At 37.6% G+C, this 13,794-nt stretch overlaps 1 protein-coding gene across 2 annotated transcripts in view; it reads left to right on the top strand.

Moving 5' to 3' along the window:
• The first annotated feature begins 8,439 nt into the window (after positions 1-8,439).
• MCMDC2 (minichromosome maintenance domain containing 2) overlaps positions 8,440-13,794 on the top strand; it is a 38,390-nt gene continuing 33,035 nt past the window's right edge. Inside the window, exons 1-8 of one of the 2 annotated variants that reach the window (XM_088844444.1) lie at positions 8,440-8,537; positions 8,629-8,759; positions 8,838-8,897; positions 11,207-11,402; positions 11,607-11,776; positions 11,841-11,889; positions 12,417-12,488; positions 12,680-12,784. In XM_088844444.1, the coding sequence (XP_088700570.1) occupies positions 8,444-8,537; positions 8,629-8,759; positions 8,838-8,897; positions 11,207-11,402; positions 11,607-11,776; positions 11,841-11,889; positions 12,417-12,488; positions 12,680-12,784 (877 nt within the window). In that variant the 5' untranslated portion in view covers positions 8,440-8,443. Of the gene's footprint in view, positions 8,538-8,628; positions 8,760-8,837; positions 8,898-11,206; positions 11,403-11,606; positions 11,777-11,840; positions 11,890-12,416; positions 12,562-12,679; positions 12,785-13,794 lie in introns of both variants that reach the window. The other variant, XM_055432582.2, reaches the window with a different exon arrangement.

The following is a 13,794-nucleotide window of genomic DNA, read 5'->3' as shown; positions in this document are numbered from 1 at the left end:
TCTCCTCAGGAACTATGATAGCAAGAAGAGAGTGAAGTGAAGAGAGGAAAAAGCCTACCAGCTTGGTAAAGGAGAAATACTTTCTCAGATAAACAAAAACAGGTAATTTGTTGCCAGTAGACTTGCCTTTCAAGAAAAGTTAAAAGAAGTTCTTTAAAGAGAAGAAGGGCCCCCTGGTGGCTCAGGTGGTAAATAATCTGCCTGCATTGCAGGAGACCCAGGTTTGATCCCTGGGTCGGGAAGATCCCCTGGAGACAGAAATGGCAACCCACTCCAGTATTCTTGCCTGGAGAATTCCAAGGTCAAAGGAGCCTGATGGATTACATTTCATGGGCTTGCAAAGAGCTGGACACAACTGAGTGACTAACACTTTCAGAGAAGAAAAATTATATAATTCAGAAACATATCTACGTAAAGGAAGAGCATCCAAGAAGGAATAAGTGAAGGTAAAATAAAAACATTTTTCTTATTAATTTATCTAAGAAATAATTAAATTTGTTCAAAATAATAATGTTATTTGAGTATGTATATAATGTGTAAATATGCTTACTCATACTTTTACATAAGTAAAACAAATGACATCATACAAGGGATGCGAGGGAGAGAGTAAGATTAGTTTGTTGTTATAAAGTATTTGCACTAAGGTACTTCACTATACTGCGAAGCCGTTAATGTTCTTTGAATGTGGGCTTTGATTCATTGTAGATATATATTGCAAACTCTAGGACAATCAATTTAAAAAAGGAAAAAATATAACATGCTAAGAAAAGAGAAATTACAAAAGGCAAAAAAAGAACAGAAGACAAAAGCAAGAGCCAGGAAATGAAAACAGTGACAAATGTGATAGATATTAATCCAACTATATCAATAATCACTTTGAACATAAATGGTCTTAAGTGTACCAATTAAAAGATTTTTTTCAGAGTGGATCAAAAATCAAGACCCAACTATATGTTGTTTGTAAGAAATCCACTTTAAATATAAAGACATACAGATTAAAAGTAAATAGATGGAGAAAATATATAGCATGCTAATACTAATACTAATTAGTATTGCCAAAGAAAGGCAATGCCAAAGAATGCTCAAACTACTGCCCAATTGCACTCATCTCACACGCTAGTAAAGTCATGCTCAAAATTCTCCAAGCCAGGCTTCAGCAATATGTGACCTGTGAACTTCCAGATGTTCAAGCAGGTTTTAGAAAAGGCAGAGGCACCAGAGATCAAATTGCCAACATCCGCTGGATCATGGAGAAAGCAAGAGAGTTCCAGAAAAACATCTATTTCTGCTTCATTGACTATGCCAAAGCCTTAAACTCTGTGGATCACAATAGACTGTGGAACATTCTGAAAGAGATGGGAATACCAGACCACCTGACCTGCCTCTTGAGAACCTGTATGCAGGTCAGGAAGCAACAGTCAGAACTGTACATGGAACAACAGACTGGTTCCAAATAGGAAAAGGAGTACGTCAAGGCTGTATATGGTCACCCTGCTTATTTAACTTATATGCAGAGTACATCATGAGGAACGCTGGGCTGGAAGAAGCACAAGCTGGAATCAAGATTGCCAGGAGAAATATCAATAACCTCAGACATGCAGATGACACCACCCTTATGGCAGAAAGTGAAGAGGAACTAAAAAGCCTCTTGAGGAAAGTGAAAGAGGAGAGTGAAAATGTTGGCTTGAAGCTCAACATTCAGAAAACAAAGATCATGGCATCTGGTCCCATCACTTCATGGAAAATAGATGAGGAAACAGTGGAAACAGTGTCAGACTTTATTTTTGGGGGCTCCAAAATCATTGCAGATGCTGATTGCAGCCATAAAATTAAAAGACGCTTACTCCTTGGAAGGAAAGTTATGACCAACCTAGATAGCATATTAAAAAGCAGAGACATTACTTTGCCAACAAAGGTCCATCTAGTCAAGGCTATGGTTTTTCCAGCGGTCATGTATGGATGTGAGCGTTGGACTGTGAAGAAAGCTGATCGCCGAAGAATTGATGCTTTTGAACTGTGGTGCTGGAGAAGACTCTTGAGGTTCCCTTGGACTGCAAGGAGATCCAACCAGTCCATTCTAAAAGAGATCAATCCTGGGTGTTCATTGGAGGGACTGATGCTAAAGCAGAAACTCCCAATACTTTGGCCACCTCATGCGATGAGTTGACTCACTGGAAAAGACTGATGCTGGGAAGGATTGGGGGCGGGAGAAGAAGGGGACGACAGAGAATGAGATGGCTGGATGGCATCACCAACTCGATGGACATGAGTTTGAGTGAACTCCGGGAGTTGGTGATGGACAGGGAGGCCTGACTTGCTGTGATTCATGGGGTCACAAAGAGTCGGACACGACTGAGTGACTGAACTGAACTTAACTGAATACTAATCAGAGGAAAAGAGGAGTAGCTATATTAACTTCAGACAGAGGAGACTTCAGAGAAAGGCAACTTGCCAGGAATAAAGGACATTACATAATGAATGATAAAAGGAGTCAATTCTTCAAGACATAGCAATCCTTAATATGTATGCACCTAACGGAGTATAAAACTATGTTAGACAAAAATTGATAAAACTAAGGAGAGAGAAATGAATTCACCGTCATAGTTGGAGACTAGAACAGTCCTCTCTCAGAGATGGACAGGTCCAGCAGACAGAAGTCTGCGAGGACTTAGTTGAACTCAACACCATCCATTGACTGGATATAATTGACATCTATAGACTGCTTCACCCAAAAATAGCAGATACACTTTCTTCTCAAGTTCACATGGAACATTCACCAAGATAGGTCAAATCATGAACCATAAAAAACAGTTAACCAAATTGAAAAGTATAGAAATTATATCATGTCTGCTCTAAAACCATAACAGAACAAAGCAAGAAATCAATAACAAATATAACTGAAAAGCCCCAAAATACATGAAGATTAAATAACATATAATAACACATAGGTAAAAGAAGAAATATCAAGAGAAATTTTAAAATACTTTGAACTAAATGAAAATGAAAACAATTATCAAAATTTGTAGATAAGAGAAAACAGTGCTTGGAGATAATTGCTTGAATTGATATAATTCAACTTATATCACTGAACGTATATATCAGGAAGAAAGATCTAAAAATAAGTTTCTACCTAAAGCTTGTTAACTTTTGCTGAATTTTGCTGTGAAAAAACTGCTCTAAAATTTTTAAATCTTAAAAAGGCATGACAGCAGGTCCTGTGTAAGTTAGTTGCTGAAAGAGGGAAAAATGGAAGAGAGGATGAGAATGGAAAGGACTTTGATTTGCATAAAACAGTCCTCTTTCACACCACCACTTTCAAGTTAAAAAATTAAAATGAACCAATCACTTACAAAGTATTTATAAATCTTCCCAACAGATGCCCTATATGAGTGTACCTAAAAATAAGTGTTGCTTCTTGCAAATCATACTAGTTTTACATACTGGATGTCTACTTTAAATTTTCAAGCCTCCTATTGGGATGCTTCTAATTCTTAACCTGCCACTGAAATTTTGTTTGTGATATTCAGTGATCTCCTAAAGCAATAAAATTCTATAAGTATTTACAATAATGTAGCAATCAGAAGCAATGAAATTTTGACTGTAGATATCATTTTCATTTTCAGAGAATTTGCAACAGGCAGTAATGCACTGAATACTTAAATTTTTAAGTGCTTTTTCAATGTCTAACATACTTTAAAGGATATACTAGATACATAAAAACCTATTGGAAGATTTTATTGGACTTGGTTGATTTAAAACTCCATTATTACTTTGCATGGAAATGAATCATTACAGTTAACTGATTAACCAAAACTTTTATATGTATATTAATAAATACCTTTCCAAAGAATCGATTCTACCTTAAAACAAGATCCATCAGCAGCCCATAGTCTAGTTCTTCTCATATAAAATAGTATTCATAACCATAGGATTTTAGTACAAGACAGTTTTAACAGACCTTTGCTATTGCAGATTGATTTCTAGTTCAGCAAAACATTTTCTTCACCTCGTCGCTCACATAGATTATATTCCCCCATAGGAACAAACTCTGTGGTGTTTTGTCAACCCTATTAAATATTGAAAGGAGTGGATTCTACTATTTTCCCAAGGAAAGTGGTCCAGGCTTCCAACTCCTGGATCCCCCCAACCCAATGAAATACAGCACGATTGTTCAAAGTAATACTAACAGGGAAGGACTCAGCACAAGCTTTGGTTTTTTGGTAACAGCTTTATTGAGATTTAATTCACATACCATAGAATTCACCCATTTAAAGTGTAAAATTCACTGGCTCTTAATTTATTCAGAGATGTGCAACTATCACCACAATCAATTTTAGAACATTTTCATTACCTCAAAAAGAAACCCTATATGGGTCAGTTCAGTTCACTCAGTCATGTCCGACTCTGCAACCCCATGGAGTGCAGCATGCCAGGCTTCCCTTCTATCACCGACTCCTGGAGCTTGCTCAAACTCATGTCCATCAAGTTGGTGATGCCACATCCAACCATCTCATCCTCTGTCATCCCCTTTTCCCTCTCCACCTTATAGGGGTGGATAAACAAAATGTGGTATATACATACAATAGAATATTATTCAGCCTTTAAAAGGAAGTTCTGATATGCTATGATGTAGATGAACCTTGAATACATTTTGTTAAGTGAAATAAACCAGTCACAAAGGACAAACACTATGATTCCACTTATATGAGGTACCCAGAGTAGTCAAACTCATGGAGACAGAACCCAGCTCGCTCTCAGGGGCAGATGGGAAAGTAGAGAGCCAGGGAAATGGAGAGTTACTGTTTAAAGGGGACAGAGTTTCAGTTTTGGAAGGGGACAAAGTTCTGGAGGTGGATGGTAGTGAGGTTTCACAATGTGAACGTACTTAACACCAGTGAACTGTACAAATGAACTGTACACTTAAAAACTGTTAAAATGGTTAAGTTTTATGTACATTACCACAGTTAAAAAGTTATACCCATTAGCAGTCACTCTCCATTTCCCGTTAAAGCCCCAGAAAACCACTAATCTATTGTCTCACTTTCAGATTTGTCATTTCTTAACATTTCACATAAATGGAATCTTACAATATTTGGCTTTTCCTATGTAGCTTCTTTTGCTTTGCATAGTGTTTCCAAGGTTTATGAATGTTGTAACATATTTTAATACTCATTCTTTCAAGTATTAAAAGTCAGTTCAGTTGAACTGACATTCTTTTGAACTGACAAATAACATCATGTTATATGGATATACCAGATCTTATTTACCCATTTATCAGTTTCCACTTTTTGGCTATTGTAATACAACAAACATTCACATGTAAGTTCTTGTGTGAACATACGTTTTGCATTCTTTCTCATACTATCTATATATAATATGTATAATATGTAATATGTGGCACGAAATTGTTGGGTCATGTAGTAACTCTGTGGTCCTTTATCAGGGAATGTTTTCCGAATTGTCTACACCATTTTGCATTCCCACCAGATTTTTACCTAAGCTTTTTAACAAACATGAACATCCTTGGCCGGTGAAAACCAACGGTTTTTTATCTTTCAGTTCTTTACCTCTTAAGGAGCAAGCAAGAGCCGTTATATTAAAGAGGATGGAGTGCAGGTCAGACTAGTTGCTCTGGTGACTGGAAGGGACAATCCCAGCAGGCTCTGCGCGACCAACGGCCCAGAGGTGCGCGCATGCGCGCGAGGACATTGGTGGCTCCCGGGCTCCAGGTGGCGCGCGACAGGAGAGGTTCGGTGGGTGGAAGGGTGTCACACCCTGCTGGACTGGGGTCCACAGGCACAGCCCAACAGTGCCTCTGTGGGTGGAAGAGGTCCTGGAGCTCAGGGTGTGAGGCCGGACTTGCTTCCATCCACTTTGATTGTGAGGTGTTTTCGTGCTGACTCGGTCTGGAGAGGAGACCCGACCTGCGCCTGTTTCTAGTGAACCAACACTTGGGTTCTTTAGGCTGCGGGAAGACCTGTCAAATTTTATCCCGGTTGGCTTATTTAATGCTTTCCCAAAGGGTTCCATGTCTTTTCCTCCACTTTCCGCTTCCTTGATAATGCCAGTACTCCAGGACCTCCGCTTTACACTGGTGATACCCAGAGCGTTATCTCTGGTCTTTTTAAAATTACGGAAGGCCAAGCCCTGGTTTCAGTTCAGTCGCTCAGTCGTGTCCGACTCTTTGCGACCCCATGAATCACAGCACGCCAGGCCTCCCTGTCCATCACCAACTCCCGGAGTTCACTCATACTCACGTCCATCGAGACGGTGATGCCAGCCAGCCATCTCATCCTCTGTCGTCCCCTTCTCCTCCTGCCCCCAATCCCTCCCAGCATCAGAGTCTTTTCCAGTGAGTCAACTCTTCGCATGAGGTGGCCCTGGTTTACGTCGCCCTAATTCTTCTGTCTGTCTGGATGTCCTCAGAACCGGTCAAAGTCAGCATATCTGAAAAGAATTTCACCTTGTCATTTCCCTACCCTTCACCTGACTTCTGTATTCTATTAGAGCAGCAGCCTTCACCCACATCCGTAGACCGGCGTGAAAAATTTAAAAGTCTATAATCCATCCCCTCCATTCTCTTTCATTCCTAATGCCCTAGGTTGGGCTACGTATCTCCAAAGACTAGAAACTGATCATAGAATTCCTCTATTCCAACCCCTCTTTCCACTCTGGCAGCAGGCACTGATGTCCAACATAAAAGTATGACCATATTCAGTTCAGTTCAGTTCAGTCGCTCAGTCGTGTCCGACTCTCCGCGACCCCATGAATCACAGCACGCCAGGCCTCCCTGTCCATATTACTCCCCTGTTAAAAATGTTGATGATTTCCCTTTGTCTGTATAATCATTATGGACTTCCATATTTTACAATCCGGTTGAACTTCACCCAAACATTTCATTATTAGCAGTCTCCCATCATTTGGCCGCCGAATTATGGTCTGATGAAACACAAATGGAACGTTCTGAACACAACACACGCTTTGAGATCGTTTTGTTTAGGTTAGGGGCACTGAGAAAGAAACTCTGAAGTTACCCGCCTCCCTAACTGTGCCTCCGGCCCCCCCCCCGCCCCCCATGTAATAGCCAAAAGGGCAGTCTCACTTTGGAAAATGAGCTGAACTCCAAGTTGTGGGGGTGTGGTTCAATAGTGTAGGCGTGAAAATTGGGAGAAGGGAGATTACCTCTATCCTTGAAAAAATTTCTCTTCTCTTCACCTCTCCTCTAATTACTGAAATCTCACGTAACTCTCCTCCAGTTACTGAAATGTCACCTTTAAATGTCTATGACTCAACTATATTAAATCAAAATGTCCTAAAACAATAGAAAATATTATTACCCCTACACGAGGCAGACCCCAAGTTTAGTGAACTCTTTCATATACAGTTCCTTCTGTGCTCTCTAGTACATTAATATTTCTCTTATAGCACATAAATTGTACAGAATTTTAACTTTTTTACATGTCTGCTTTCCCTCACTGTACTCTTGCAACAACAGGGAACTTATTTTACTGATCTTTGTATCCCCAGTGCCTAGGACAGGATGATATCCGTTAAATAGTAAATGCCTAATAAATATTTGATAATGAATAAATGTGATAGTCATTATTTTTTGCCTCTCTAAATTGGCACCTCATTGAAGGCAGAATTCGATCTTAATCATCTTATCCCTAGCACCTAATACAATTTTTGGCATATATTGTTTCCAATTTTTGTTTGCTATCTATCTTTAAATTAGTTTTATGTATTCCATTCTCATTGCTATGGTTTAATGTTTTATGTTGGTCACTGATACAAAATGTAAAGCCAGAAGAGGCCTTATCATCTAATACAAGCCCTTAATTTCCTAGAGGTGAAGATACTTAGCCAAGAGAGGTCGAGTGATTTCCCCACAGCAACTAGAAAACTCTGGATGTAGAACCAGGTTTTCAGATCCCTTAGGCCAAGACCTCATTATCTCATATTTTTTTTTCAACAAGTGTATTTTGGTATAATTACTCTGTAAAGAGACATTTGAGGATCCTGTTCTTAAATTTGCAGTCTTGTGAAGAATTTCATAACCTAGTCTTGAATAAAATATCATTTAACAAAAGAAGCTGAAGTGTGGTTTCCCTTTGGGTAGGATTTTTCTGCACTGCTCAGCTTGTGGTATCTCAGTTCCCTGACCAGGGATTAAACCTGGGTCAAGTCAGTGAAAGCTCAGAATCCTAACCACTAGGCTGCTAGGGAACTCCTAGGAATTTTTTTAAGTTGGAAATTTTACGTCATTTTATTTCACTCTCAGTTTTACTTTTAATAGTGTAGTTTTATTTTATATCCTTAAATGTAAACTTAATTTTATTTCTAGGTGTTCTCATATTTTCTATGAGTATTAGTCTCTGTAGTCTTCACCAGCAATTGTGATTTAAGCAGTCAGCAAAAGAGAAGAATCATTAACTAGAAGAAAATGTCAAATCTAAAAATGAAAGAGGCAGCCCTTATCTATCTTGACAGAAGTGGAGGCCTCCAGAAGTTCATAGATGATTGCAAATACTACAATGGTATGTTCAGCAAAGGTGACTTTATTTTAGAAACTTTAAAATAAAGTCCTACATATAACAACTTCATTTTTAAATTTGTGTATTTTTACAGATTTAAAACAAAGTTATGCTGTCTATCGATTCAATGTTTTAATAAATCCCTCTGATATTGTTGAATTGGATGCTGAACTTGGAAATCACATTTTACACCAGCCTTTAAAAGCTGCTCAAGTTTTTCAATCAGTAAGTTAAAGAAAGAAATAATTTTATGCCACATGGAATCTTCCATAACTTCTTTGGTTTTCTTGTTTGAAATCACAGGTCTGTTATATTGCTGTTAAGACTCTCTCACTAATTGGACAGTTGCAGACTGAAACTCAAGTAAGTTTTAGTTAAATTTAACAAAGAAAACTAAGGTACAGTACTTTCAGGATAACTTGTAAATAAATATTTTTATATTAAAATGTATTTTTTATTAAAACATTTTTTCAAAGTTCAGTGAACTACATACACATCTTTACTTCCCGCATTATCACTTATAATATTAAACATTTTAATAATAAGACATTTCAAACATACCCTAAAATAAAGAGAATAATACAATGAACCTCCATATTATCTATTGCTCAGATTTAATAGTTTGCAATATTTTGCCATGCCTGCATCATCAGTTTTTTTCTGAAATACTTTAAGGCAAATCTTTAAAATACATTTGATATTTCACCCCTACATACTTTGGTTAAGGCTTCCCTGGTGGCTCAGACGGTAAAGCATCTGTCTGCAATACGGGAGACCCGGGTTTGATCGCTGGGTGGAGAAGATCCCCTGGAGAGGAAAATGGCAACCCACTCCAGTACTCTTGCCTGGAAAATCCCATGGACAGAAGAGCCTGTTAGGTTATGGTCCATGGGGTCGCAAAGAGTCGGAGACTACTGAGCGACTTCACTTTCACTTTCACATACTTCGGTATGTATCAACCTCTAAAAATTGTGAACATTTTTCTTTCATAGCCACAATGACACTATTACCCCTTACAAAAAACAGTAATTTCTTAGTTTCATCTAATATCCTGTCCAGCCCAGATTTAAATTTGCCCAATTGGGATTCTCAAGAATCTCTCACAGCTGATTTGTTCAAGTCAAGGTCAAAACAAGATGTACACTTTATAACTGGTTCTTATATCTCACTATGTCTTTTTTGATCTAGAGGCATTTCCTTCCCCTCCCTTTTTATGCCATTGAATTTTTGAAGAAGCTAGTTAGTTGTCCTGTAAAATGTCTCAATCTGGGCTTGTCTGATTATGTTCATGTGGTATTTAACTTATTCCCTAGACCCCATATTTCTGAAAAATAGCAATTGCTTCTAAATATTATACTTGCTTAGATTCAAATTCAACTCATTTTGATAAGAATATATTGTAGTGTCACATGTTTCATACTGCCCTACATTAGAAGTGCCCTCTCTGTTGTCCCACTTTTAGCAATGCCACAATTGATCGCTGGGTGCAGATGATGTCAGTCTGACCCCTCCAAATCACAGTCTATCATCAGCTTTCACCTCCGTTTTTGCAGTCATTGATAATCATTGCCTGTGTGTGTGCTAGTCACTTAATCGTGTCTGACTCTTTGTGACCCCATGAACTGTAGCCTGCTAGGCTCCTCTGTCCTTGGAATTCTCTAGGCAAGAAGACTGGAGCCAGTTGCCATTTCCTTCTCCCGGGGATCTTCCTGACGCAGGGATCAAACCCAGATCTCCTGAATCATTGCCTAGATTCCGTTATTTCATTAGGAGTTGCAAAATTGTGATTTTCCAGATTTTAGAAAACTTTCAATGTTTATTAGCTAAAATTATCCTGCAAGAGAAGTTTTTCTCTCATCAACTGTTTAATTACCTTGAAATACAATTTGTACAGGAAAAGCAGAAGAAATGTTTGATTCTTTCCATTTATAAATTTTCGGAGTGATGAGTTGAAATATAGCAGCCTCCAATGTTGAACAATATTTTTTGTTTTTCCATTTTTAAATTATAAGGAGCTATTAATGCATGAATTTTTTTATTATATCTGATATGTTTCAGTGAATTGTTGTCATTTTTTTTTGATGTTTATATTCTCTAACTTTGGTCACTGGGAGCTTCTTAAAGTTTGTTCTTATTTCCTTTTGATAGATTTCATTAGTGTATTTTCTGCCCCAGACCTGAAACTAGCCATTTTTCCGAAGGAGCTCTGGTTCCTTTCAGTGAGAAATTATATTTAGAGATCTGGGCATTAGAAGTATTTATTGCTATGAGGTTGTCATTGTTTTATAAATAAGTTTTTCAGGGAATGGTGAGGAAATGTTTGTGTATGTATATATATATATATTTTTTTAAAACTTTTCCCTGATTTTATTTTTAAAAATTTTAATTGAAAGATAATTTCTTTACAGAATTTTGTTATTTTCTACAGAAATGTATATTTTTAAAGAAAGATAATAGTTCATAATACTTTTAAATCAAATATCAGATTATAAGGATTTTGCATTTTAATTTTACATTTAAATATATTTTCTCTTAATGCTCAAAAGATTGGTTCCTAATACTAAAATAAATCATTTATTTGACTTAATGCTACAAATATATTTACTATATTGTAATGCAAGTCCAATTGGATCTGTACTTTTTATTAATACTATTTTTTGTGTTCTTATTAGATTAATATAGTGCTGAAGTTAACACATTTACCTCCTCTGCCAAGTTATTGTCTTGATCTTTGTGAGTTTCCACGTGATTATACATCTCAAAGATTTTATACAATGCAAGGAATTGTGATTGCAATGACAACTGTAACCAAGTATACACAAGGTGCCAGATTTCTTTGTTCAGATGAAGCATGCCCTCTTTCAAAAGGTAAATATTAAAATGTAAAATCAAAATAATTTATTGTTTAATCTTAAATCATGCTTATAATTAGTTATGAAACATTCATAGCATGAAAAGAATGGGATAAAATTTGGTGTCTCCTAGGTTTCCCTGGTGGTTCAGATGGTAAAGAATCTGCCTGCAGTGTGGGAGACCTGGGTTCAATCCCTGAGTTGGGAAGTTCCCCTGGAGAAGGAAATGGCAACCCACTCCAGTATCCTTGTTTGGAAAATCCCATGGACAGAGGAGCTTGGCAGGCTACAGTCCCTGGGGTAGCAAAGAGTTGGACTCGGCTGAGCAGCTTGACTTTCACTTTCGATGTTTACAAGGGCTTCCCTCAGAGCTCAGCTGGTAAAAAATCTGCCCACAATGCGGGAGACCTGGGTTCAATCCCTGGGTTGGGAAGATCCCCTGGAGAAGGGAAAGGCTACCCACTCCAGTATTCTGACTTTAAGAATTCCATGGACTATACAGTCCATGGGGTTGCAAAGAGTCGGACCCGATTGAGTGACTTTCACAATGTTTACATGTCTACTTTGTATAACCTTGAAATTCATTTTTTCTTCCCCATCTTTCCCCTATAATTTAATAGGTGTACTTGTGTTGTTGATGAACTTGTTCTCTCACACAATTTCATGACTGTTCATGGTGTTCCGTCTCCATGTAATGTCCTCTCTCAACCCTTTGGCTTAACTCCATTCAGTCTTTCTCCAGGACAACTTTTCCATTCATCCCCACCTCTCACTGGGTTGGTTGCCCCTCCTGTCATCTCTCTGAACACTTTGTAGATGAATACTGCATATTGAAATTGTCTGGTTTTGGTCACCATCTATTGAAATTGTGTGTTTAAATATCCATAAAACTAGTGCCTTAGCACAGTGCCTGGCAAAAAATAGCCATTGAACTGCTGTGAACTCACATCCAAACCCAATTTAATTAAATGTTGAATTAGATTCATTTTAAAGGATTGAAAATAGAAAGCTAAATCTGAAGGCAAATTTAGCTTAACTCTGTTTTCTTTCAGGATTTCAGTATATAAGAGTGCATGTACCTGGTGCTACAGAATCTGCAACAGTAAGAAATGACTTTTTGTGTAATCTGTGTTCATCTTCACTTCAAGAAGACAGAAAATTTAGAGTACTTGGTGGTAAAATGCATTTATGTTTTATATTTATAATTTTTAAAATAATGTCTGATATTTTAATGTAGAAATTAAATTAAATATATATCCTAATAACTAATTCTTTTTTGCTTTTTGCATTCAGATAAACAGATAGTTGAAATAATTACTGCAAAGTCACTTCATGCTTTTCAAGGATATTGTAACAACCAGTCATTTAGGTTTCAATCTCTTACAGTCTTCCTCAGAGGTAAGACCTTTTTGCACTAAAATGTACTTGACTTTATGCTTGCTATACATGGTATAAACATGGTATTTATACATGGTACTTGATAATCATAGGTGTTCTCTTTCTTGAGTATTTTAGAGTCATATACAGCTAATGTACCAATTATTCAGTCACACAGCATTCACTTAAAAAGATATTAGCACATGCTATGAAGCACTATGTTAAATCTCAGGGTGACAGTTATTTACAGTAATAATTCCCATTATTGTGTATGTATGTCTTATGTAAGTATTGGAGTTAATGTTTTAAAATATAATGTTCATGAAGGTAGGACATGAATTTTTACTGCACATAGTAAAAATTTAGTAAGTAAATTCATTCAATAAATGAATGAACTCCATGAGTTAAGACCTGTGAGTAGACAGATTCTGCAATAAAGGAGGAAATCATTATCAGTATCAGTCACCCAGGGAAGAGTGAGTCTTCGTTAAGAAGCCAGAATTGTGAAAATGAAGATTTGTTCAGCCTCTTTTCTTGGGCTAAAATTGGAAGAATTCAACTGTTTTTAAAGAGAGATTTTGGATGCAACCATGTGTAGGGGACTCAAGAGTTTGGAAAGTAGAGACTCAAACAAGAATTATTTTCACCATGACTTGACAAGGACAAGGCAGGCATGTAAGCCCAGATGACTATAATTTTTAATACCAAGTATTGTGTGCCACCTCATGCGACGAGTTGACTCATTGGAAAAGACTCTGATGCTGGGAAAGGTTGGGGGCTGGAGGAGAAGGGGACAACGGAGAATGAGATGGCTGGATGGCATCACCGACTCTGTGGACATGAGTTTGAGTGTACTCTGGGAGTTGGTGATGGACAGGGAGGCCTGGCGTGCTGTGATTCATGGGGTCGCGGAGAGTTGGACACGACTGAGCGACTGAATTGAACTGAACTGAACTGAACTGATTGTGTGCCAGACACTTTACATATATTAACTCATTTAATCAGAGCAACTCTCAACTCTTTCAATTGTT

The sequence above is a fragment of the Moschus berezovskii genome, chromosome 16 (assembly GCF_049115385.1).
Source record: "Moschus berezovskii isolate FMDL1 chromosome 16, NW_MosBer_1.0, whole genome shotgun sequence".
In the NCBI taxonomy this organism is placed as follows: domain Eukaryota; kingdom Metazoa; phylum Chordata; class Mammalia; order Artiodactyla; family Moschidae; genus Moschus; species Moschus berezovskii.
Note: the sequence above shows the minus strand (reverse complement) of the source record. Positions and strands in the feature narration are given on the sequence as shown.